At 54.5% G+C, this 25,928-nt stretch overlaps 2 protein-coding genes across 4 annotated transcripts; both read left to right on the top strand.

Moving 5' to 3' along the window:
- Window positions 1-251: 251 nt before the first annotated feature.
- On the top strand, window positions 252-8,500 carry MRGPRF (MAS related GPR family member F). 3 transcript variants are annotated; one of them, XM_055308570.1, is made up of 3 exons: window positions 252-422; window positions 3,487-3,599; window positions 6,636-8,500. In XM_055308570.1, the coding sequence occupies exons 2-3, from the start codon at window positions 3,552-3,554 to the stop codon at window positions 7,617-7,619; spliced, it is 1,032 nt and encodes a 343-aa protein (XP_055164545.1). In that variant the 5' UTR covers window positions 252-422; window positions 3,487-3,551; the 3' UTR covers window positions 7,620-8,500. The 3 variants fall into 3 exon arrangements, with proteins under 3 accessions (XP_055164545.1, XP_055164559.1, XP_055164552.1); XM_055308584.1 differs by having other exon boundaries at window positions 3,492-3,599; XM_055308577.1 differs by lacking the exon at window positions 252-422 and adding an exon at window positions 3,358-3,378.
- Window positions 8,501-19,844: 11,344 nt separating this feature from the next.
- MRGPRD (MAS related GPR family member D) lies at window positions 19,845-21,037 on the top strand. Its single transcript, XM_055315149.1, is given in 2 exon segments — window positions 19,845-20,700; window positions 20,703-21,037. Coding segments are annotated over 2 exon segments (1,191 nt in total).
- Window positions 21,038-25,928: the final 4,891 nt, after the last annotated feature.

Below are 25,928 nucleotides of genomic sequence, written 5' to 3' on the forward strand. Positions count from 1 at the left end.
TGTGGAGCTGAGCTGCAGGATGCAACTGAAATTAACAGCTGGACTCTGGCAGCAGTGCTCGGGCCAACATGACGTCACCAGGCGGGGAGTTGAGTTCCCACTGAGGCTGGGGGAAGAGGGGTTGCTCCCGAGCCCGGCATTCCTTCCCGAAGCTTCATCCCAGCCCTGGCTCAGCCCCTCCTCCTGTCCTCCTCTCCTTCCCCCTCCCTCCTGGCCTGGAATTGGGTTTGGGGCGGGTTCTGCTCCCCAAGCCATCTCCTCCGCAGGCGGGCAGGCAGGCGGACAGGCAGGCAAAGGCTGTCCTCCGCCCCGAGATCCCATTTTCTGAGGCTCCGGGGCTGCCCTGCCGCCCCGCGGCTCCCCGGCCAGAGGCGGGTGCGCGCTCCGTGAAGGGGAGACCTGGGACGCTCAGGACAGCGCAGGTAGCTGCACGGCCGGGCCCAGGGAAGGCTGCAGGGAGGGAGAAGGAGATGGGTGCTGTCGGGGCGCTCAGCCCCCAGGAATCACGTGGCTCTGAGCAGGAAGCCTGAGGCCCCAGAGAAGGCTCCAGCACGCTCTGAGGCTCTGACAGCCCCAGCCTCGGTGACCGGCCCTGGCGTCCTGGCATTGCCTGTCCCCCACCCTGGCCTCCACCTCCCACTCCTGCTCTGTCCTCCCGGTGGGAGGGGTGGGGGCTCGCCCTCTGTCCCTACCCCCACCCTCGCCAGCCATCCAAGTCCGCTTTCTGGAAGAGTGGGAAGGGAACACCCAGCCGGCAGCATCCCAAGTGCAGAGAGACTGCTCCCACTGTGCGCAGGCAGCTCGCTGTCCGGCCGCGTCTACAGGAGGCAGAGCAGCTGCAATCCCACCTTGTCCCAGGCACCTGGTGCGCTGTTGGCTCTTGAGTCCCCAGATTAGTCTCTTCCATCGGAGCTGTGAGCTGAGCTGGGGACCCTGGCCCTGGAATGGGAACCGCAGCATCCCTGGGGTGCAGGGCGGGCCGTGACACATGAGAGGGAGGGGCCGGGAAGCCGGGTTGGGGGATTGCAGCCTGAGTGTGCCCACCTAGGCCTTCTGCAGGACAGCCTCATCGCTGTCACCGTCAGGTTCACTGTCACCATCAGGGTCACCGGCAGATCTGGCACTGGGCTGTGGTACGGTGGGGTGAAAGGAGAGAAGGTGGATAGGTGGCCGGACCCTTTAAGGCCTTGTGCTTTGCAGGGAGGGTCAGGAGTGCGCAGAGCTGACGGCTTTTTCTGTTTGCTTTAGTAGGAGCTACTTCTGTCATAGGCCAGATCCCAACCCAGGGAGCACACACACTCCCCCATGCTCACACACGCTACTCACACACGTCACACGCATCACACACGTGTCTTTTTGTGGCCCATCTAAGGTCCACTTGGCTTCTAGATCCCTGTATGAGGGCAATCGCCTTCCAGACTACCCGTGGCAGGGTGGCAAGAGAGTTCGGGGACACACTAGGGACATCCACACATGGAAGCAATCGGCAGGGTGAGGTCGGAGCCCTTACTTCATGCCTGGGCTCAGCTGGTCATCACAGGCCGACCCTAAGCTGGCTGCCCCAGGAGGCGTCTCTGTACCGGGGGTAAGGGGGTGGGGGGGAGGATGTCTAGCTTGGCTGAGGTGAGAGGGCAAGGCCGGCAGTCAGGACATCCCTGAGGGCCCAGGCCTAGGGGTGGTGGGCAACCAGAAGGGCCACCAAGTACAGTGGGAATCCATCGGGGACCAGGAGGGATGGTGGAGGCCAGTAGCTTGCGGCCCAGTGTGCAGGTGAGCATAAGGCCTGTCCCAGGCAGTGGGGACCGTGGCCTGGCTGGAATCAAGATTATGTTTGGAGGAGGCGTGGGGCTCTAGACACACATTTGGTAGCCTATGCTATCTGTCTGCACACACTACACACGCACCAGACTCGCCCACTTCCTCTGGGGCACCAGGGCTCCCACCCCGTGGACAGCCACCAAGGCCACTGGTGCTGCCCACACTGTCACCGCAGGCAGTGCTGTGACCCGCACCCTGGGCACACATGTGCGCTCACCCACACCCACAAGCCACATACCCACAAGGCTCATGGCCACACTGTGCAAGAGTAGGGGCGAAGAGCACTCTGGGGGGCCGAGGCCAGGAGGGGAGCCAGGCTGCAGGGGGTGGGGGGCCTGGGTCCAGGTACAGGTCCAGGTGCAAGTGCAGGTCCCTGCACACCCCCTGCCTCGGCTCCAGAAGGTCAAGCATTAAAGAGGGTGCCAACTGCGTGCAATTGGCCACCCTTCTCTGCTGATGACAGGCATGCCTGCCTGGGTCTCACCTGAGCCGGGGTGTGGAGGGAGGCGCGGGGCCGCTGTGGGCTGGGAAGGAACTCCAGGGGAGGCTGGCTGAGCAGCCCAGCATTCCCTCTGGGTGGAGGGCAGTCCCAGCACCCTGTGGCTCAGCCTCAGTTTCCCCACCTGCACAGTGGGAGGACTAGGGGCTTGCCTGCTGGGACAGGGCTCAGACTGAGGGACCAGACTCAATTCAAAGGGGACCTGGAGCACATGGGCCAGTGACCTCTGCCTGGCCAGGGTGGAGCAGTCTCCATCAGGCAGGGATGCCCCTCCCGGGGGCTGTCACCACTCCCAGGCCTTCTGACCTGCAGTCCTAGCTGCATACAGCTGCCCTTCCTCCTGCCTGGAGCCGGGGCCATGGCAGTGCCCTCCCGGCCTGCTCCTTCCAGCTGCTCCTCCTCCACAGCCTCTCTGGGCTCAATGATACACAAATCTCCCAAACTACGGTGGGTACAACTGTTACCACGTGAGCTCTGGGCAGGTGACTGCACCTTCCTGGGCCTTGGACCCCCCCCCCCATCATGGCTGGTAATGAAGACCAAGTGGGATGATGGCCATGGGCTGGCTGGCATGGCATTCCACTCCTGGCGGGGAGTCACTATCTGAGGGGTCAATGGTGGTGACAGTGATACTGAGGATGACCAGACTGTCCTGCCTTGCAGTCACCTGTTGTGGAAGGACCAGACACCTTCAGGAGTTACAAACACAGGGCCCGACCAGGTTGCTGGTCCTGGCTGCCAGGAACCCCATCCCACCAAGGGCTGGCACAAAGGAAGCACACAGCAAATCTGTGTGTAAATAAATGCATGTCCCCAGAAGCCATGTGGCTTCAGAAGTCTCACAGATCAAGCAAGAAGGGGTGAGGAGTGGGGTTTCTGCCCAAGGAAGCATCAGTGAGCATCTAGGGTTTGATGAATGGGTGCATAAGGAGTCCAGGCAGGAAAGGGTGGTGCAGGCAGATGTTACCGCCCTGGACTCCACAGGACAGTCCCCGTGCCTTCCACACAGCCTCGGAGGCTCTGAGGGAGCTGGGTGCTGCTTTGCCTGCTTTTCCTCCAAAGTGAGAGCCTTTGGGGGCCGGAGGGCACAGGGGTCTGGAAGGTGGAGGGGGCTTTGGGGCAGGTGGGGAACCCTGTTGCCCTGACAAGACCCTTTCTGCCTTTGCCAGGGCAGGTGTGCGGGCGGCGCACGGTGAGCGGAGCCGTGAGGAGTCTGGACTGGCCAGGCCTGGAGATGGTGGGGAACTGTTCCTGGGAGGCCCATCCTGGAGCCAGGGGCAAGGCAAGTGCTCCAGGCAGCGGAGGGGGCTCGGAGCCCCCGCGGGGCCGGGTGTGGCGGGAGGGGCAGGCTCAGCCCAGCATCTGCTCGCCCTGCACTCTGCCACCAGGGCCCATCCCCTGTCTCGGGACTAAGAGGTGGGTGGCAACCCTCAGGGCTATGTGGCCCCCCAACCGGATCCCTTCCCGAGCCCACCCTGTGAGCTGTTACAACCTCGAGGGCCCGTGTTCTGTCTCCCCCCTGCAGAGGTGGGGTGGTCAGCTATGTCCCTTGGCCAGGCCTTGCCAGGAGGCCTGAGAAGCTGGCACCAAGGTGGCCCTGATGTCATGTGCCCCCCGGAGCACCGCCCGCCCAAGGCCAGGGTCTGGAGTCACGGCATATATCCGGGGACCAGCTGTGGCCAAGACCCTGACATCACATCGGGCCATGCTGCCCCTTCTGGCCTTCCCAGCCCCCTCCTTCCCTGAGGTCCTTGAAAATTCTGGGATTCCCTTCGAAATCCTGGGCAAAACACTGTCCCAGTTGGAAGGACCCTTGGAGTCTGTCTAGTGCAGCCTTATTCACATCTGAGGAAACTGAGGCCCATGCCAGCATAGGAACCTGACTGGGATGAGCCCAGAAGTGGGGACAGAGCCTGGACTCCTGCCCGGGGCCTGTGGCCCTTGGCCTCCTTCCCCAGAGACCACTGTGGAACAGCAGCCACAAGAGGCAGAGATGGGACTGGCTGGGGAGAAGTCTCCAGAAATCCCCGGAGGAAAGACAAGAGCCCCGGGAGGGGGGCCAGGCTCCAGAGCCCGCATTTTACAAGGCAGTATGTGGCCGGGGATGGCAGCTACACGCCCAGTGACTCACCCGGCCCTCCCGCTCCGACTCCCAGGAGGGGATTGCAGACTTTTTCCAGCCTGCGAGAAGCTCTGAGCGATCCCTCGGCGTGGGCTTGTCTGGTGCCCCAGCCCAGAGCCACTGCTTCGTGGCTGTGGCCGGAGTCATCAAAGCCACCAACAGGAAAGCCTGAGTAAAGAGCAGCCTCAGCCAGTGGGGGGTTGACAGCAGACAGAGATGCCAAGCCAATAAATGTGCCTAGAGGGAGATGGGGGGCTAACAGGACCCCCTTAGCGTGCTTGCCCTGACCTCACAGAAGTTTGGCCAACACCCCCACTCTCTGCTCGCAGACTCCCCTGATAGAAGCGCACACACACACACACACACACACACACACACGTGTTATGGGGTATCTGGCAAAGCTGGGGGACTTCTGGAAGGTGACAGACTGTTCCAGCCTCAAGAACCTTTCCATTTGTTTTCTTTTGGGGAGAGTCATGAGCAATGGGAATGATACCTAGCCTTAGACTGGGGCGGGGGGTATCGGAGGGGGTGGGGGCGTCAGGTTCAGGCTCTGTGGGAAGGAGGGCTGGGGGGACCAGTGACACCCGCCGGGCTGAGGGGAGGGAGTGACAGTGCTTGGGCAGCCCTGTCGCTTGGAACAGGAGGTCAAAATGATAGCCCGAGAATGAATCCAGCTTGTAGATGGGTTATGTTTGGCCCACACGATGTTTTTCTAAATGTGAACGTTTAAAGATCAGGGTAGTTCATAGTACCATCTAGAGTTCTGGCTTCTCTGGGGAGGGAAGGAAGGATGACGGGCTGCTCAGCCTGTGGTCCGTTCCAAGCTGCCCCCCTGCACCCCAGCACCCCCGGCTGGAGCAGAGCAGTTGCTCACTGTGCTCAGGATGGGTGCTCTCCACTTTGCAGCACTCCCTGCCTGCCCCCCATGGTCCTTTGCACAGGGCCCACCTTCACGCATTTGTCCCCAGCCCACACCCTGCAGGCAGGATACTCAGCTCAAGTATCAAAGTGCTTCCCCAGAGCCTGGGGTCTCCACCTCCCCAGGGAGGCCCCGAGGTGCATCCAGATCCCTCCTGATCCAGAAACCCAGAGTCACCCTGGCCCTGCAGGGACCACCTCTTCATCCCCAGGTCTCTCTGATCCTGCTATGGGACACCTAGGTTCCTGCTCCAGTCAGGGCCAACGTCCATTTTTTTTAGTCAATTATTTTACTTAATTGTTTTACTTTCTTTAAAAGATTTTATTTATTTATTCATGAGAGACAGAGAGAGAGAGAGAGAGAGAGAGAGAGAGAGAGGCAGAGACACAGGCAGAGGAGAGGGAGAAGCAGGCTCCCTGCAGGGAGCCCAATGCAGGACTCGATCCCGGGACTCCAGGGATCATGACCTGAGTGGAAGGCAGGTGCTCAACCACTGAGCCACCCAGGTGCACCTATTTAATTTTTTTTCTGAATATTTTCATGTGTTAGTGTGGAACATGGCAAATGTACAGAAAACGTGCCAGGACAGCCCCAGGCTGACCCATATGCCCCTCACCAAGCGTTAGCCTTTGCCACATGTGCTTCCACTCTACACACCTCATGGAAGACTCTTCCAGAACTGCTGGAAAATTAGTTGCAGACACCAATCCCCTTGGGGCCCAAGTAGCCCTCTAAGAACAAGGACCCTCCAGTGCAGAGCCACAGGGCATGTTCCTGCTCAGAACATCTAACGTTGGGGCAGGACCAGGATACACACATACAGACCCTACCCACATTTCCCCGTCACCCCGCTAACATACTTTACGACAACCACCAGGGCCCTTCTAAAATCTAGGACACAGCATCACATTTCTTGGTCATGGCTCTCCATTCTCCTTCAATCTAGAAAGGTCCCTCAGCTGTTCTGTAACTTTCCTGACACGGACACTTTTTGACCAGCGTCTATTCTGACTGGGGGTCAGTCCTGTGCCTCTACTGGGGACTGACGGTTCTCACTGTCACTCCTCTAGGCTGCTAGCAGCAGCCTCTGGGGCACAGGGTGGTGGCACTACGTGGGAGCAGGGGTGTCTTTGGCTCTGGTTACAGCCAGTTCATTGGTCTGGACCAGGGGCCCTACAAGCCCAGACTCAGGACCAGCGCACCCGGATGCAGGTTCAGGCTGGGGAGTGGGGCCCGGCCGGCATCACAAGTGTCTCCCCTCTGCACCTGCACAGATGTGTCCTGGCGGGAGTGAGGCCCCGGAGCTCTACAGCCGTGGCTTCCTGACCATCGAGCAGATCGCCATGCTGCCACCGCCGGCCGTCATGAACTACATCTTCCTGCTCCTCTGTCTCTGCGGCCTGGTGGGCAACGGGCTGGTCCTCTGGTTTTTCGGCTTCTCCATCAAGAGGACCCCCTTCTCCGTCTACTTCCTGCACCTGGCCGGCGCCGACGTCGGCTACCTCTTCAGCAAGGCCGTGTTCTCCATCCTGAACACGGGGGGCTTCCTGGGCACGTTCGCCGACTACGTCCGGGCCGTGTCCCGGGTCCTGGGGCTCTGTACCTTTGTCGCCGGTGTGAGCCTCCTGCCGGCCATCAGCTCGGAGCGCTGCCTGTCCGTCCTCTTCCCGGTCTGGTACTGGCGCCGGCGGCCCAAGCGCCTGTCGGCCGTGGTGTGCACCCTGCTCTGGACCCTGTCGCTCCTGGTCACCAGCATCCACAACTACTTGTGCGTGTTCCTGGGCCGGCAGGGCTCGGGCGCGGCCTGCAGGCACGTGGACATCTTTCTGGGAATCCTGCTTTTCCTGGTCTTCTGCCCACTGATGGTGCTGCCCTGCCTGCTGCTCATCCTGCGCGTCGAGTGCCGGGCCCGGCGGCGCCAGCGCTCCGCGAAGCTCAACCACGTCATCCTGGCCATGGTCTCGGTTTTCCTCGTGTCCTCCATCTACTTGGGGATCGACTGGTTCCTCTTTTGGGTCTTCCAGATCCCGGCCCCCTTCCCCGAGTATGTCACCGACCTATGCATCTGCATCAACAGCAGTGCCAAGCCGGTCATCTACTTCCTGGCCGGGAGGGACAAGTCTCAGCGGCTGTGGGAGCCGCTCAGGGTGGTCTTCCAGCGGGCCCTGCGGGACGGCGCCGAGCTGGGGGAGGCGGGGGGTGGCACGCCCAACACGGTCACCATGGAGATGCAGTGCCCCTCCGGGAACGCCTCCTGAGAGGCCAGGACCCGGAGGGGGCAGGGGCCGTGGCCCCCAGAGACCCTTTGCCACAGGACAGGAGCTTGGCAAGTGCCCCGGTGCCCAGGCACAAGGAGGAGAGTCTGCTTCCTGCCCCTCATGCCTCCTTCTCCATGGGCCGGAGGCTCTGGGGGTGGCTGGTGGACTGAGCAGCCCCCTGCCAACAGGCCCTGGGGCCTGGACAGGCTCCCGCAGCAATTCTCTATGGTCAGAGGCCCATGGTTGGGCAGTTGCCCCCAGAGGGTGGGGCTCCTCCTCCCCCCAGGCTGGTCAGGAAAGGAGACGTGGGGGTCACCCGGCCCCATCCACCTCCTGCCCCTTTAAATCAGCCCTCCTTGAAGATGACACAGCCGCCCCCACCACCCCTTGGGGCAGCAGCTTCGCCCCCATCAGGGCACCGGTCTCTGTCTCTCCGTTGTGCCCGCCTGAGCAGTGCTGGCGAGCCGACCTGAACGAAATGGTGCTATGTGGGAGAGGGCTCTGGCTCACCCGCCCTGCAGCTCCGTCTTTCTGCACACGAGGTCTCCACGAATCCTTTGCTGACTTTAGTGGAGGAGTCTCGGGTCACGGCCAGCAGCTGGGCAGGAAGGAGCTCTGGCAGCTCGGGCAGGCCACTGCTCTCTGGCTCCCCGCGGGCCAGCCCCTGGGCAGCCTCTCGGAGGGCGCGGTGTGTCCGTCCTCGAGACTCGGCCGACTGTCCGGGGCCTCTAGGCTCCAGCCCCCTCCCTGCCCCCCGAAAGTGGGCACTGGTCCACCTGGCCACCCAGCCCACCTCCAAGCACAGTGGCCCTGTGTAGCCAATGCAAGTTTTATGAAAAACAATAAATGCATATTAATAAACGTTTTATATCATGCACTGAGCAAGGCTTCCTGCTGTCTCCTGTTTATGCTCTTGCCCCACAGTGAGGGTCCTTGGGCGCCTTTCTGTGCTCTGCCCCGCCCACCACCCCCCACCCTGCTCTGGACCCCAGCTCCTGTGCTCCGCCTCCGGGCTGGCCTGTCGACACCTCTGGAGTGTTCTCTCTCCTGGCAGGGTATCCACCCCTCTGATGGAGCCTTGGTCAGCCACACTGTCCTGTCGGCTAAAGCCTATGTCCTTTCTCACCCATTCAGCAGCCCCTGCTCCCCTTGCAAAGTTTTCATCACGGGTCTATTCAGTGCCAGGCCTTGTGCTGGCTAATACAGTCCCTGCCTATAAGGAGCAGAGCGTGTCCACAAAGAGGCTCCCTGGGTTGGGCTGCTGCTGCTTCTCCTACTGCTACTTGTCCAGAATGCTCCTCTGCATCCCATACTCTCTGAGGCAGGGGCTGGGGCCAGGCCAGAGGCTCCCCGACTGCCCCCTTGCCTCCAGCCAGCCCCCAAAGAGGCCCATCTTGGGCTCCAGGTGTCCAGCCTAGGATCCCAGCCCCATTGTGGGGAAGCTCTGAGGGGAACCTTCTCATGGGCCCAAGGAAAGACCAGGGCAGAGGCACCAGTGGCCCAGGTTGGGAGCAGGCCCCTGTCTGCTGAGACCAGGGCAAGGGCAGGGAGAGGGCAGGTGGCTAACGGAACCAACTGCCTGCCCACCTGGGGAGCAGCAGTGCCACCAGGCTCCTAGAGGCCTGTCTGGGGGCTGGCATTCCGCTGAAGACCTTGGACGTGTTCTGCATTACCCTAGTCATCCCAGAGCATTTCTTGGTGACCAGCCCCCCAGGTGGCTGCCCTCGTCCCTGCCGACCTCTCCAGACCACTGCTCTCCTTCCCAACAATCCCAGATGCTCCTCCAGTTGAGGTCACTGTTCTGCAGAGAGAGGATCCTGTGTGTCTGGAGGCAAGTGGAAGTCAGTGTGCCTGCCTCTCCCGCCCCCCAGCCTGGTGTGCATGCTCCCCAGCCTCCCACACTCCCCCATGCCTCCCCACAAGCCAGTCCAGGAATCCTGGAAAAGCAGATTGGAGGCCTCACATCTGACACTTCTGGGGACTCAAAGAAGCAAAGTGGGGTCCCGAGGACACATTCAAGGGGCAGGACCCGTTCACAGGGAAAGCTTCTACCAGCAGGCCTCCCTCCATGGGGTGGAAATGCTTTCCAGTCCTGAAAGGGGCCAAGGGGGCCTACAGGGAGCCACCCCCTGGGGACCCAGTGAATCCCCGTCTCTGGGAGTTCACCTCTTTCTCAGGAGCTCCCATCCGAGGCCTCCAGCCCTGAGTCCACCGCCAGGAGCTACCCCCATCCTTCCCCAAGGAGTTTGAAGGGACCACCCTCCCTGGGTCCAGCTGCAGCCGCTCAGAGCCCAGGCCCAAAGGTCAGGCTGGCAGCCCTCACTCGCCACAGGGCTTGGAGGTCAGGGAAGGGCTGGCCCCCCAGGGAACACCTATTTGCCCGTGCTTAGTGGGTGCTAGGCCTGGGAGGGTAGGGGGTGAACCCCAGGGATCGGCCCCTCCCAGCTTCTGAACCTTTCTCAGGTGCGGACCCTACAGTTTCTCCAGGGGATTCTCTCCTGCCAACCCCCCGGAGGATTGCCTGCACATCCCGCCCACATCCTGGGCTACCTCTCATCTGTGCTAATGGAGGGGAGGCCACTTTGGTACTGAATCAATAAAGGGGCCAGGGAGCTGGCTGCAGGGGTGGGGCAGATGTGCCTCCGCTGACCCCACCAACAGCAGCTCAGCCAGGCTCAACCCCAGCATCCTTCTCTCTGGCTGTCTGGTAAAGGCAGGAAGCGGAGAGCCCCAGGCATCAGATGATATCCACCCGGAACTGTCTGCAGCGAGGGCTCTGGCCATCCACCCACTGACACCTCCGGGTCAGCGGAATTCAGGGAGCAGGTGTCGCCACCCACCCACCAAGGGGCCCAGAGGTGGCGCACAGGGAAGGAGCACTTGTCTCCCTAGCCCGCTGCTCCAGCTGTTACTTAGTGGGACTTGCTGCCACCCCCAGATACATGGGCCAGAGGGTGAAGGGGCCCTCCTTCTAGCCACAGCTGTCCACACAGCACCAAGTGAGTGCACCAGCACACTCCTGGATGATGAAAGGGATAAACAGGTGCCAAATGTGGAAAGTCCAAGGAGACGGGGCTGCCACCCACAAGCCGCGGGCCTGGCTTTTCTCACATTCCAGGCACAGTCCGGGGGAGCTGTCCTAAATGCCTGGTCAGGCGGGGGGGTGGGAGCTAGCTGGCCTGGAGGGAGCAGGGTGGCCAAGAAGGAGGGACATTAGGGGAAAGAGCTAATCCCGAGCCCCGATGACTCAAGCACGGACTGCCGTTTGCGGAGGACCTACTGTGTGCAGTGGGCCCCCAGTTCAGAGCTCCAGCTGCAGAGCTCATCTAATCTGCACAGATGGGCTTCGACCTACAGCCTGCAAGCACCCAGCGTGGAGCCCCAGGCACCATCCAAATGCCCTGGTGGCTGTCTGCTTGCCCTGGAATCCAGGCCTCTGGTTGGTGGCAGCAAAGCATTGGCAGCTGGGGCCCCAGCGACACCGCGTGGAGTAGACAGGACAGGCCCATCACAGCCCAAGGAGAACCCAGATTGGCCCTATCAGAGGCCACCGTCCATCACTGGAGACCAAAGGAGGGGACAGCTCAGGCTCAGGCTGCTGGTGGCCGGAGCAGGCAAGGGACCGGCAGGGGACATGTGTTCAGCAGACAGCACGGCACATGGCCCGAAAGCTGAGGCCTCTTCCCGTCTTCACGTCCTGTCTTTGTAAGACGAAATGGAATGCCTCTCTGGCATCCACCTCACTTTTTCCCATCCCCTGCCAGCTGTGGTTTTGAGATAATTGAGTTTTGTATTTGGGGCCAGAACGTTGAAGCCCGAGATCTTTATGCGCATGCACATCTTGGTCCAGAATCCTCCGCCGAGACACTCTGTCTTTCCCAGGAGCCAGCCACAGGGTCCTTCTAGAAGGTGGGACCAAGGAATGGGTCCACATACGGTCCAGCCTCTCCACAGACAGGAAGAAGCCCAGCCCAAGGAAATGCACCCTGAAACATGTTGGCCACAAGACCAGGAAGCTACAAAAACACATCGTAGAGATCTTCCCTAATCGGAGCAACTCAGAATGCTAGCACAGTGAGCTCACATGGGAAGCCAGTGGGGGCTCGAGAGAACAACAACACGCCACAGTTCACAGAACGAAGACTCATGGAAAAGTCTGCTCCCATGAGTCAGAATGCCAGCACAAAGTTTCCTGGCAATTCGGAAGAAGGCTCACCTACTTAGGCAGATTTTGTATAAAAAAAAAAAAATCTTTGTGATTGATTTAATAATGGTCTAATTTACGTACAATAAAATGAACCCATTTAATATATAGCTCGATGTCCTTTGACATGTATGTAAGCCCGTGTCCTCACCAAACCAGTCTGTGGAATGTTCCCATCCTTGCCCAAAGAACAAAAATGTCCCAGTGCCCCAGAGCACCCAGCCCCCCACCCTGACCCTGCCTGCAGCCTGGGGTGACCACCTGCCTCTGCTTTGCACCATATATAGGTTATAGATGACGGATCTGCTTCCTGGGCAGATTTTAACAGCTTGTTGGCCAGGACTCTTGGGGATAAGAAACAGAAACTGAGTTTGATCTAGCTTGGGGTTGGGGTGGGGGGCATGTGGGTGTTTTAGGAAGTTTACTGATTCACCTACCAGGGAAACTCCATGAGTGATTTCTGCCACACTCACTTCTTTCCCACAGAGGATTCTAAATGCTCTTACCCCAAATGCATAGTTGTATTATGCACTCTCCTCCCCCCCAGGAAGAGAGAGGATCCAAAGTCAATTCTGGGGACTGCCTCCCCAGCACTGAGCCCAGGACCTGTGGGCTTTTCGCATCTCTGTCCATGGGATCCAGAGAGACGTTCTCCAGGACCAATACAGCAAAGGACTGCCAATGTCAAGACGCACAATTCACAGTGGAATAACCGTGATTCTTTAAAAATTGCATTTAGGAAAGGAAAGAACAGAAACCATGCATGCTTAGCCCATTGCATATTCCATACTGGGCAGGAACCAGTGCAAGGTGCAGCATGGTAGCCAGAATCCAAGATGGTGCCCTGTCACCCACCTCCCGGCCCTCACAGCCTCACATGTGATCTCATATCGTGAGGTTGGGCCAGACCAGGACACTTGCTTCTAACCAATAGAATGGGACAAAAATAATTAGGCTACGTGAGATTGTGACTTCCACCTTGCTAGCAGACTGTCCCCCTCGCTGGCTTTAATGAAATCAGCTGGCATGCTGTGAGATGCCAAACCAGAGATGCTCCAGGGTGAGGAGCTGAGGGCAGCTTCTGGCCAAGAGCCAGCAAGGAACTGTGAGGAGCTTAATCCTGTCAACACCCATGTGAGCCTTGGGAACGGAAGCAGAGCTGATCTGCCTCCTGACACACGCGGCCTAAGGTGGCACGTGGGGCCTGACAGTCCTGTCACCCACCAGGACCCAGTCAAGTGCACATATGAGGGCAGGGTTTGCTACATGCCTCTTCCAGGTATGAGTTTCCCCACCGGTTAGGATTCTTGGCTGCAAGTGACAAAATCTCCACTGAGGTGCATACACGCGGATGAACTCAGGCTCACAGTACCATGATTGGCTTGTGCCACTGGAAAGTCCAGGTGTGGAAGGGGTCCAAGAACAGCTGGATCTGTTTTGGGAAAAGCAGCTCATGAGGACCACGAGGTAATAGACTTTCATTAATATAAAAACATTATATGGAAATGTTGAGGAAAGGAACCCTCAAGGGTGTAATCACACACAGTGAGACGCAGGGTGAAGGCAAAACCTAGTTCCTCTTCACTGTGCAGGTCTTTTAAAATAAGACTGTTTTGGGATCCCTGGGTGGCTCAGTGGTTTAGCGCCTGCCTTTGGCCCAGGGCGCGATCCTGGAGGCCCGGGATCGGGTCCCGCGTCAGGCTCCCAGCATGGAGCCTGCTTCTCCCTCTGCCTGTGTCGCTGCCTCTCTCTCCTTCTCTGTGTCTATCATGAATAAATAAATCTTAAAAAAAAAAAGACCGTTTTACCACCTCGTCCAGATAACTTTGTTCATGTTCAAAGTACAAGGAGAGGGACGCCTGGGTGGCTCAGCGGTTGAGCATCTGCCTTTGGCTCAGGGCGTGATCACAGTCTGGGGATCAAGTCCCACATCAGGCTCCCTGCAAGAAGTCTGCTTCTCTCTCTACCTATGTCTCTCTCTCTCTCTCTCTCTCTCTCTCTCTCTCTCTCTCTCATGAATGAATAAGTAAATAAGTAAATCTTAAAAAAAGAAAATAAAAAAGTACAAGGAGAAACACTATTAGCGGGAAATGATCCCTTCCTCTAAGTCTTCAGTGGGGTAGATAAAAATTCAAAAAAGCTTCAGAGGACAGGAATACTAAAGCTAACTCAACAGATACTATATCTTAAACTATCACCAACGGCAGGTCGTCACTGAGGCTTTGCTACGTGCAGAGATCGGGTCAGCAGCCGGGAGGACACAGAGAGGCACAAGCCAGATGCAGGGCTGCCCCCGGCGCTCACAGACCCAGTGACACACCCAAGAGCTTGGGGACAAGCCCATCAGAGGGAAGGAAGCAGTGCGGAGGAAGAGTGACCTGGAGCTCCAGTGTCTGGTCTCTGGAGGACACTAATCTTATTGCATCAAGCCCCACCCTCTGGACTTCATTTAACCTTAATTAACTCTGACATCGGGGCTTGGGGCTTCAACGGATGGTTTGAGGGAGACACAATTTGGTCAATAGAAGCCAGCATGAGGTCCTCTCTCACTTTGACCCCCCAAATCCCTCCTCTCTTTCCTCAATCCCAATATCTGACCCTTTCTTTCTTTGCAGGAAAGGAGGAGCCTTCCTGCCTGGGTCACACCCAGCGGGTTCCCTAATTCTCCCCTGGGCGATGCCCAGCTCCCAGCCACCTGCCCATCCTACCGCCACTGCCCCCAGGACCCCCCTGCAGCCGTGGCCTCACCTGCACCCTCAGTTCTCCCTCTGCTTAGTGGCTCCAGACCACATGCCAGGGGCAGTGAGAGCCTTCCCAACACTACTGCTCAAACCTCAGCCTCCTGGTCCCACTTCTCTGCCTTCCCCACCCACCTGCCCATTACAACAAACCCCTTCAAAAGGTCACCCACACTCCCCGAGTCCACAGCAGCCTCCTCAACGTGTCTGGGGTCCCTGCAGCTGGAGCCGCCCCACCGACACCACCTTCCCCTCCCACCCTGCACACTCTGCCTTCTGTGAGCGTTTTCTTCACAAGCTCCTATCCAGCAGCTGTCACGACCTCTGTGAGTTAGCCACACCTGAAGCTTCATACTCTTGCTTGTCGATGGTCTCCCCTCAGAGCAGCATCCCTTGGGGGCAGTGGCAAGCCATGCCTGGCAGCCCAGGCCCCAGAACAGCACTGGCCTGGTCGGCCCTCCGTCCCTGTCGGTGGGCTATCTAGAGACCACTGGGAAGAAGCCCAGGTACTCTGAGGGCCCCTGTCCAGGTCCCTGGATCCCTGACCAGAGCAGGGGGTGGGAGGGGAGCTCTGCATGCACCCAGAGGTAGGGTCGGGCATGGGACAGGGGGTGGCAATGGCAGCAGGTACAGGCCCATGTCTTCCCTCCCTGAGAGTGAGGCCCGGACACTCCTTACTTAGCATGGGGTTGTGTGGCCTCTCCCTCGCTGAGCCCAGCAGTGGGCAGGGATGGATCGCTTGCATTCTGCTGCTGGGGAGGGGCCAGGGGTCCCCCTGCAGGGACCTCAATGGGTCCCTCACAGCAACCCCTCCACCTGGCCTCTACCAGGTCCTCTTCAAGCCCTACCTGCCCTTTGGGTCCCCACATTGCTATATACCCCTCTGGGGGGTAAAGGATAATTGTATGTATTGTTATATTTCCTCCCCTGGACTGTGAGTTCTGTGAGAATCAGCTTTGTCTGTCGTGGCCATTGCCGTACATGTATTGTGTGCATGTACATGTATATACATGTATGTGCATATTGTGTATGTGTGCACCTGGGCCATGTGTGTATGTGCATATGTGCTGTGTTTATGTATGTATCTGTACTATCTATACATGTATCTGTGCTGTGTGTATACGTATTATGTACGTGTGTGTGCATATAGATGTACATGTGCTATTGTATATCCATATGTGTTACATACATATAGCACTATACACGTATACATTTGATAGATATTATTTTAATTTCTGTGGAACCTGAGGGAAGGACCCCTGACTATAATGACAAGGCACCTATGGAGGTTGGTAACTGTGTGTCATGGTACCACCCACGCTCCCATTGTGGATACAAAGAAATGCAGGAGAAAACATAAACCCTCTGCCTGAGACTGTGGGAAGTGTGTGAGCAGAGTCAGCATTGACTTGAGTAGCAAAAGCCCCAAATTTGCAGCACTCACAGGTATAGAGTCTGAATTTACAAGTACTTGCATGATGCCAAATCTCCAAGCCATGAGCCCCATCACAAACCTTTTCCTGAACCAGTGAAATCCTGTGAATCCCCGACAGAAGCCAGTGCCAAATGTCTGATAGTGAATCTAAGTATTAAAATGAAGAGGGCCATGACATAAAAGATACACTTGACCGGGATAATAGGATCATCTTGGGTTTGTACCTACTTAACAAAGTTTCAAAAAGAATGAAGGGAAAAATGACAAAACTTATTTGTAGCAGATAAAAATATTTGTAGTGTTATGAATTTATGAAAATTTAAATTTTAAATATTTTAAGTGGCTTTCGATTTTTAAATATTTAGGGGTGAACAACAATGAAGATACTACATATCAAAGCTCATGAAACATCTAAAGAAATAACTAGGAGTACATCTATAGCCCTAAATACCCGTTAGAGAAAGAACATTTGAAAATTACCTAAGCATTCAACACAAGAAGCTGAAAAAACAATCACAAAGTAAATCCAAAAAAGTGGAAGAAGTAAAAGCATCAATTAAGAAAATCAGAAGCAAAAGAAGTAATAGAGATGATTTTAAAAAAAGCAGTTCTTGAAAAAGCAAACCTTTGGAAAACTGATTTTTTTAAAAATGAATGCACAAATTTTAAATGACAGATGAAATTGGGGTTAAAAATAATAAGAAAATACTGTGTAGAGTATTTAGAGTATTATATCAATAAATGTAAAACCAGAAAGCAAGAATAATTTTCCAGAAAAGTAATATTCCCTACTCTAACTCAAGAAGAGATTCAAAATCTAAATAAACCTAAACCAGTAAATAAATCACAGTTGTAATTGCTTTTTACAAAGCTATGCATGTCCACTAATGCTCACATAAAAATTACCAGACCAGATGGCTTTACCTTCTGCCAAATCTTCAAAGAAAGATAATCCTTACATGATACAAATTGTTCTAGAGGGTAGAGAAAAAAGGCAAGCTCTCCAAGTCATTTTATGAAACAAGTATATAATCTTACAGCCTTGAAATAAAAAACAGACAAGGATAGTAACAGAGGGGAAAATTATGGGCCAATTTCACTTATGAACATGGGTGAAAATTTTCTGAACAAAATCAGGACACCCAAGGGTGTCCAGAGCAAACTAGAAACAGTCTAACCTAAAAATGTAAGGATGAATAAACACCAGAAAACTTACCACTATATATCCACCACATAAATAGACAAAGGGAGGAAAAAAAGAAAGTGATTAAGTGGGTGCAGAAAAAAAATTGTGACAAATTCCATCATTTATGATAAACACTCTCAGACAACGAGGAAGGGAACTTTTCTCACCTTGATACCAGAAAATACCACAAACTCTGATTAACTAACACATCTGATAGAGAAACTTCAAGATTAGGGAGGAGATAAGTATGCCTGATTCTGACTATTGCTCAGCAGAGTACTAGATGTTCTGGGCTATGCTATAAGACATGAAAAAGAAATTAGAGGCCTGAGCATAGCCGCACAGGAAATCATGAGAGTCAACAGAAAAACTGATAGGTATGGTACAACAAATCAGGACACTCGCCTGATTAATAAAAATGACAAAAATCAACAGTGTTCCTCCACACCAGCAATGATGAAGAGGAAAATATAATAGAGGCTTTTCTGTCTCTAGCCACAAGGAAGGAACTGGTGCTGGACCAGCCCTCCCGTTGTAAATAACCAGAACACTGGAGAAAATATAAGACACAACTGTGTTCAGATATCGGACAAGAGGCCCCCAGGACTGTGAACTCTGAGGAGAAATATAAGAGGTGAGCCCTGTGATCACCCCGGCTTTCTGCCTGGAGGTGCTCTCTGAACAGTGGCACCAAAATGGGGAAAGCCAGGCAGAACTCGGTGGTCTCCCTAAAGGATGAAACTTCATGAAAAGGGCAAGGGACAGGTACTGAGTGACTGTCAGTCACACAATGCCCAGAGCTCACACAAAACCATAATATATATATTTTGTTTTTAAGATTTTATTTATTTATTCATGACAGAGAGAGAGAGAGGCAGAGATACAGGCAGAGGGAGAAGCAGGCTCCATGCAGGGAGCCCGACGCGGGACTCGATCCCGCGTCTCCAGGATCACACCCCGGGCTGAAGGCGGCGCTAAACTGCTGGGCCACCAGGGCTGCCCCCATATATATATTTTAAACACACACGCATAAAAAGTGTGTAGGAATGGAGAAACCCAGATCAGAAAGTTATAAAAGAGTCCTGTGTGTGTAAACAGGAACTTGATAAGTCAACAAGGAAAAGACAGGCTGTCTGGGAGACAGTTTTGGGAAAACTAGCTCATAACATGGAGGAAAAATTAAGCTGTATCCTCTCTTTATCCCACACAAAAATAGTTCCAGCTGGATTCAAGACCAAATTCTGGAAGTAAAAAAGTATAAAAGTAACAGAGGAAAATACAAGGGGATTTCCTTTTCACCCAGGAACGTGAAATGACTTTCGACCCAAAAGCTGCAACACTTTGGGATGAACACGTATGGGGGTTGATTATATCAAAATCAAGCACGTCAGCACACTCAAGCTCACAACCGAGTAAGCTACCATACGGAAGAGAGCTCTCAGAGAATGACACCTGCAGGGTCTAAACCCAGCAAGGATTCAGAAGCCTGCAAATCAAGAGGGAAAGGAAAGGTACCCCAACTGAAAAACGGGCAACCGCTGTTGAGCTGGTGGTTCAGGTTACACGGCGGGTAAATGAACTGATTCTCAAGCTCGCTGTCATCAGTGAAATGCAAGTTCACACATCAGCAAAATCCACTCTGTGGCCATCAGGTTAGCAAAAATTAGGATAGCACATGGCAGCAATTATTGATGAGGGAAAGAGGAAACAGGACCCTTCCTGTCCCACGGTGGAAGTGAGCCCTGATGCAGCCATCCAGGGAGGGAAGCAGACAATAGTGAAGCTAAGCACGCACATGTCCTCTGGCCCAGCAATCCACTCCCGGAACATCCCAGAAAAATCCTGAGCTGAATCCAATGGGGACAGGCATGAGGATGTTGGACACAGCATTTCTACCATCCTGGGACTGAAGAAGTGGATAGGTAAGATGAGGCTAACGTACACTGTAAAATTTAAAACAAAACACAACTTTTCCATACAGCCACCTATAAATATCCTTAAAACAACAACAACATAGTGTTGAGTGAAGAAAAGTAGCATAAATTCTAAATCACAATGATATTTCTGTAAATTAAAAAACTTATGGGCACCCACCTTTTTTGGAAAGATGGCTGGAGGTCCAAGGACATATGTTAGACAGGTTAGGACAAGAGGGCAGCAGGGCTGGGATGGGGATGAAGATGGAAACACACACACAACAGTTTAATGTGGTTTTAAATGACCTGATGTTCATTGTGTGCTGCAAAGTGAGGAGTGTAATCAAACATAATTGCCCCCATGGTGCCAATTTCATAGGATTAGAGCTGTATAGGGGAAGTTGATGAAATGAATAGATGTACAGAAAGCCTTTGCTAAAAGTCAACACTTCATCGTGATTAAAACAAATAAACTCAAAACACAAGAGAACCCCTTAACTTGACAAAGCACATCTAAAACAATTTCGGGTATGTCATGGTGGGGGTGGTAGAGTCAGCAGGGAACCAGTGGGAGCCAGTGGGAGTCAGGGTAGTGGGCAACAGGTCAAGCCTCCTGGTTGTGGTTTCTTGCAAACAGAACCCTGGTGAGAGCCCTGAAGCAGGAAAGTTGGGGTGCACGGCTTCCAGAATTCCCCTGAGGCCCAAGCAACACAGAATCTCACACTGGTCCATCTACCTTCCACAGGATGAGCCAGACTCTGAACGGCAGCCAGATCCTGAAGTCCACCCCATATAGCCCCATGCTGGATGCCCCATACAGCCCCACGAGGGAAGTCCTACATGGCATTGCGGTGGGCAGAGAATACCACCCCACTTTGGACTCCTCAGACAGCCCCAAGGCTCAAGTGGTGCTGAGCATCCTGGCCATGTCCACCTGCGTGTGCAGCATTATGGGTAACAGTCCGGTGATCTGGCTGCTGACCTGCCGGATGCAGAGGACCCCCTTCTGCACGTACATCCTCCACCTGGCCGTGGCTGACCTCCTCTTCCTCCTCTGCACGGCCATCACCATCTGTCTAGAAGACGGCCTGCTGGCCTATGAGGTGATGCAGAGAATGAAGTACTTTGCCTACACAGTGAGCCTGGGCCTGCTGACGGCCATCAGCACTCAGCGCTGTCTGTCTGTCCTCTTCCCCATCTGGTACAAGTGTCACCAGCCCCAGCACCTGTCAGCCGTGGTGCGTGCCGTGCTCTGGGCCGTGTTCCTGCTGATGAACATGCTGGCCTCGTTCTTCTGCAGCAAGTTCTGGCATTTCAAGAATGAGCAGTGCTTCATAGTGGACTCCACCTTCAGCACCCTCATTATGGGGGTCTTCACCCCAGTGATGACCGCATCCAGCATGACCCTCTTCGTGCTGGTGCGGAGGAGCTCTCGGCAGTGGCAGCGGCAGCGCCAGCCCACGCGACTGTACGTGGTCATCCTGGCCTCCGTCCTGGTGTTCCTCATCTGCGCCCTGCCCCTTGGCATCAGCTGGTTCCTCTTCTACTGGCTGCTCCTGCCCCTGGGGCTGAAGTCTCTGTTCCACCACATCGCGACCTTCTCCTCAGCGTGAGCAGCAGTGCCAATCCCATCATCTACTTCGTGGTGGGCCGCCGGGGCCGCCGGGGCCTGCAGGAGCCCCTGGGGGCCGTGCTGCAAAGGGCGCTGAGGGAGGAGCCGGAGCTGGAGGGGAGGGAGACGCCCTCCCATGGGCACTGGCACCAGCACCGAGGTGGGGGCCTGAGAGCCGCTGGGCCCGTGGATCTGCATGCCTGCCCCGCTCAGGGCCTGTCTGGCCTGCTGTTGACAGCCCCAAAGACTTGCTTCTTGCCCTGCCTGCAGGGGCCCCCTTCTTCTATGCCAAAGCCCCCACGGCAGGGTGTATCCTGGTTCTCATAATGGGACTCAGCTGGGAAGATGACATTCAGTTTGTCCGTTCGCACGTACGGACAGAGGGCACACATTCGCTTTGCGGCCTGGCCTGCTGAAAGCTGCTTCTCTTCAGAGTCCCTGCAGGTGGGTAGCAGCACCCACCTGTCCGAGACAGCAGCTTCTCCCAGCCTCTCTCTCTCCCTACAACAACATCTTTGGGGATCCCTGGGTGGCGCAGCGGTTTGGCGCCTGCCTTTGGCCCAGGGCGTGATCCTGGAGACCCCGGATCGAATCCCACGTCGGGTTCCCGGTGCATGGAGCCTGCTTCTCCCTCTGCCTATGTCTCTGCCTCTCTCTCTCTCTCTCTCTCTGTGTGACTATCATAAATAAATAAAAAATTAAAAAAAAAAAAACATCTTTGTACAGGAGGCAGGGTATGGTTCCTGTGACCTCATGGCCTGATGCTGGTCCTTGGGCATGTGCTGGTGGCATCAGCCTTCCCCCAGGTGTCCTGCCGATCCCCTCGTGACTGCAGTCTTTGGCTAGCCAACTGTGTCCATCACCGGCCATGAGCCCAGAGACTGCCTCGTCCTCCACGTGGCCCAGACCATCACTCCACCCTGGTCTTTGCCTTCGGGTCGCCTTGCACCACCATGCCTGGCAACCAGAGTCGGTCTGCTTGCTTTCCTCCGGGAGGCCGCGCTGAGACAGGAGAAGCCTCTGCCTGGCCTCACTGGAGATGCACAACCGGCCTTGATGGAGCTGCGCCCTCAAGGCGGGGGCAGCCTAGAGGCAGCTCTGTCCCAGAGGCCTGTGTGGCTGCACAGGTCGAGGTCTTCCTCGACCTGGTGGAAACACTTCTCCCCCCTAGAGCCAATGCCTAACAAGGGAAGATTTGGGACACATGTCAGCACACCTTGCTCCCCACACCTTTCTTTTCTTGCCACCGTCTCCTGGGCCCAGAACAAGGAGTGGACACTTCTTTTCCTTTTCCTGCGTGCAGTATCCAGCCTTGTGGTTATCCCGTGGCAGCAAATCTCTTGCATCTGTGCTGTGGGAGGCAACAGAGTCCCCGGAGTGAGGTACTTGTGTGTCTAGGCCTAGGACCCTCTGGCCTGGCTCCCCCTTGGCATTCACCGACCTGAGACAGAAGGAGCAGGTGAGTGTGGAGCACTCTTGGTTTTCTGCGTCACCTGCCTTCCCACCTAGAGCCAGCACCCCAGATTTATGTGCCCCAAGGAGGCCTGTGGGGTGGGGGTCCTTCATCAGTCACTCCAGGCATCTAATGAGCACCCACTACCTGCACTGGTCTTGCATGCCATAAGCACTTAATAAGTGTTCATTTGGGGGTGCCTGGGTGGCTCAGTCAGCTAAGTGTCTTCAGCTAGGGTCATGGTCCCACATTGGGCTCCCTGCTCAGCAGAGAGCCTGCTTCTCCCTCTCTCTCTGTCTGCTGCTCCTCCTATGTACTTGCTCTCTCTGTCAAATAAATAAATAAATACAATCTTTAAAAACCAGTAAGTGCTCATTTGGCTAATAAGAATAACCAACATTGGGGATCCCTGGGTGGCTCAGTGGCTTAGCGCCTGCCTCAGCCCAGGGTGTGGTCCGGGAGTCCCAGATTGAGTCCCACGTTGGGCTCCCTGCATGGAGCCTGCTTCTCCCTCTTCCTGTGTCTCTGCCCCCCCCCCCGTGTGTGTGTTTTGTGTCTCTCTTGAATAAATAAATAAAATTAAATTTAAAAAAGGAATAACCAACATCTTTACAGTGCTCTACAAGCAGTGGAGCTCAGAGAAGCCAAGTTCTGCCCAGCGTCACACAGCTAGAGCACAGGACCCCATGCTCCATGGCCCTTCTCTGCCCTGGGCAGTGACAGAGTGGCTGGGGTGAAGCAGATGGTTGATGATGAGGGTAACCTCGCCTCTCAGGGTAAGTGCCCCTCACAGGACCCTCCCTCACATGGCGGGGGAAAGAACCTGAGAAATTGCTCAGTCATGTTTTGATACAACTGTTAATATTATACATCAATGAGGGCCACTGTCACCTTCTACCCCAACTTTTCCTCCATCCCTCTGCCTCAGGCCAGGCAACACTGGTAAGGCCACAGGTATTGGGAGGTCCAGCTAAGGAAAAGTTGAGTTGGTGGTACCTGCAGCTTAGGTTTCTTGGGGCACATTTATGTGGTTTGTATTGCATCATTAGGCCATCGTTAGCTATCCCAGTGTAGGAATGGCTTCCAGGAGCATTCCCACGGCCTGCTGTGCCAACCCAGCTGGCATAATGGGGAAAATGCAAGGCCAGGCCTGTGCGGAGGTACGAGCATCACCGGCCATTTGTGGGTAGCAGCTAGCAGAGAATAAACAAGATTGGGAATGTGCAGAACCAGAAGCTCATTTGCAAGAAAGCCCTCCGATCATCAGACGCAGAAAACTGAATAGTTCTCACCCCTTAAGAATGTGCTTAGTCATGCAGCATGTGTAATCATAAAACATGCCATACCTTCTTTTTGATGGGTAATGTGCAAAATTCAAATTACAGGATCTCAGAGCTGCAGCATAAGCTACAAAAATGTCGATGTGCGAAGTTGCATGTTTCATGCATCCTGGCTATGGGTGCTTTTAAATAAATCTGATCAGTGAGGAAAGACCAAGTTATCTATTTTCTCTATAGAGATTACAGAATGTGCATGAACAAGAACTCTAGGCCCCAGGCTGGGGTAAGGGAGGTGAATCTTGCCTCCATCGCTCGCTAGCTGTACCATCTGGTCAATTCACTAAATCTCTCTAAGTCTTCATTTTTGCACCTTGGAAGGGACAATATTCATGCCCATCTCAAGGAGTCAAGGAGATGATCATGTTGTGTTTGGCTCTGTCTGGCCCAAGCAAGGACCCAGTAGTGGTTAACGATGTTTGTGCATGGACCTTTTGGAGGATTGGGGAGGCCTCCAACCCCCTTTCCAGGGAGCCCACAAACTTGCTCTTGGAGGCTCGCCTGTTCCTCATTGCAGGAAAATGTTAATCAAGGAGTCCTCACTTCCAGAGACCAAAGGGGTTCTCGGAGTCTTTCTCCCAGGTCCTCACCACCCCAGAACATATGAGGGGCTGGCCCAGAACCCAACAGACCAGGCATTCTCTCTGTCCCAGGACTCTGAATCTTGAGGAGTGCAACAAGACTGGAGAAGTATTTGGAAGCCACCCATTCCCACTGGGGCAACCTGACATTTCCTGGAGATCTTGTTCTGACGCCTGTTCTGTTTTGATGCCAGGTTCCCCGATCAGTGTGTTGATTGTGGAGGCTCTCCACTGTCTTTCCAGCTACTGCTCTGTTTTCACTTAGCTTGGCCACAGCGGGGCCTGCAATCATGGATGCTACCTTACACAAAAACCCTCAGAAGGAGCATGGCTGGTGGCGGAGCCTCAGGTTAGTAAACACATGGGACTGAGAACAGAAACTCAGCCGAGAGTGTGAGGCTCATAAAACTTAAGCGCCAAGACTCCCTGCCCCCCAGCTCTTCCTTTGTCCCTCAAGGAAGGAGGTCTCCCAATGTGTTCATGTGGTTGTCTGGAGCTAGGATGGTGCCCCCGTGGCACCCAGGACACGAAGGAGATGGGTGTGGAGGAGAAATGTACAGGCCAGAAGCCAGTCTGTGGGAGATCCTTCCAAACAGATACAGATTCACTGTTAAGTGGAGGGACTCATTCTCAGGGGTGTGCACACGCAGCAACCAACTAGATAGATGTCATCAGAGCAAAAGCTGCCTGCAAGGTCGCCAGTGACTTCAAGGTTCTCAGTGGATATGGGTTCCCTCTTTGAGCTTATCCTGTAAGTGGAATATTTTAAGGCACACACCAGCTCGGCTTCTCCTTTTAAAGATCTGAGCAGGGGAGCACTTGGGTGGCTCAGTGGTTGAGCATCTGCTTTGGGTTCAGGGCACGATCCTGGGATCCTGGGATCGAGTCCCCCATCAGGCTCCTCGCAGGGAGACTGCTTCTCCCTCTGCCTATGTCTCTGCCTCTTACTGTGTGTCTCTCATAAATAAATAAAATCTTTAAAAAATAAAAATAAAGAGCTGAGCAGAAGGCAGCAGGCTCTCCTCACAAAGCCTTTCAAGTCCTGCACTTTGGGAGTGGTGAACATTCCCAATACTCCAAAATACATTTTGGAATTGGAAGAAAAACATGGATTGCAAATGAAAAAGAAAAGTTTTTTCAAATTTGGAGACACGTATTTTGGAAGATTTCCCCCAAAATAGTGAGAAATTATAAACTTCTGACTTAAATGAAGGGGATCTCGTTTGCTTATCTTTAATTTTGTTTATTTATGAACAGGTAAGAGAAAGTTCAGATTGAAATCAGTGGACTATGAGACAGAAGGGATAAAGATAAATATTGAAGTCAACAGCGATTGGTTCGAAAATGAGAACTGAATTTAACCAAAAGTAATTCAAGAAGAAGAGATCATTGTGGGGACGACTGGGTGGCTCAGTCGGTGAAGCACCTGCCTTCAGCTCAGGTCAGGATCCTGGGGTCCTGGGATGGAGCCACATTGGGCTCCCTGCTCAGCTGGGGAGCCTGCTTCTCCCTCTCCATCTGCCCTTCCCCCTTCTGGTGCTCCCTCTCTCTCTCTAATAAATAAAATCTTTAAGAAAAAAAAAAGAGGAAGAGATCATTGTGGAATAGAAATTCATCAAGAGGAAGAGGTCTTTGTGGAAGAGAAGAAACCAAAAGCCTGTGGGTTTCTGATAATCCAGTTAATGAGGGATGCATCCCATAACACTGGGACATATTTACATCTTGTGCTGATTTGACATCAGTGAAGGCAGCTTAACATCATAAGTCACCACTGCAGCAAGGACAGTGACGAAATTGTTAACGAACGTCATCCATTTGAAGACTATTTCAGATAAATCGATGTACAA

Source organism: Nyctereutes procyonoides, unplaced genomic scaffold (genome assembly GCF_905146905.1).
Source record: "Nyctereutes procyonoides isolate TBG_1078 unplaced genomic scaffold, NYPRO_anot_genome, whole genome shotgun sequence".
Lineage (NCBI taxonomy): Eukaryota > Metazoa > Chordata > Mammalia > Carnivora > Canidae > Nyctereutes > Nyctereutes procyonoides.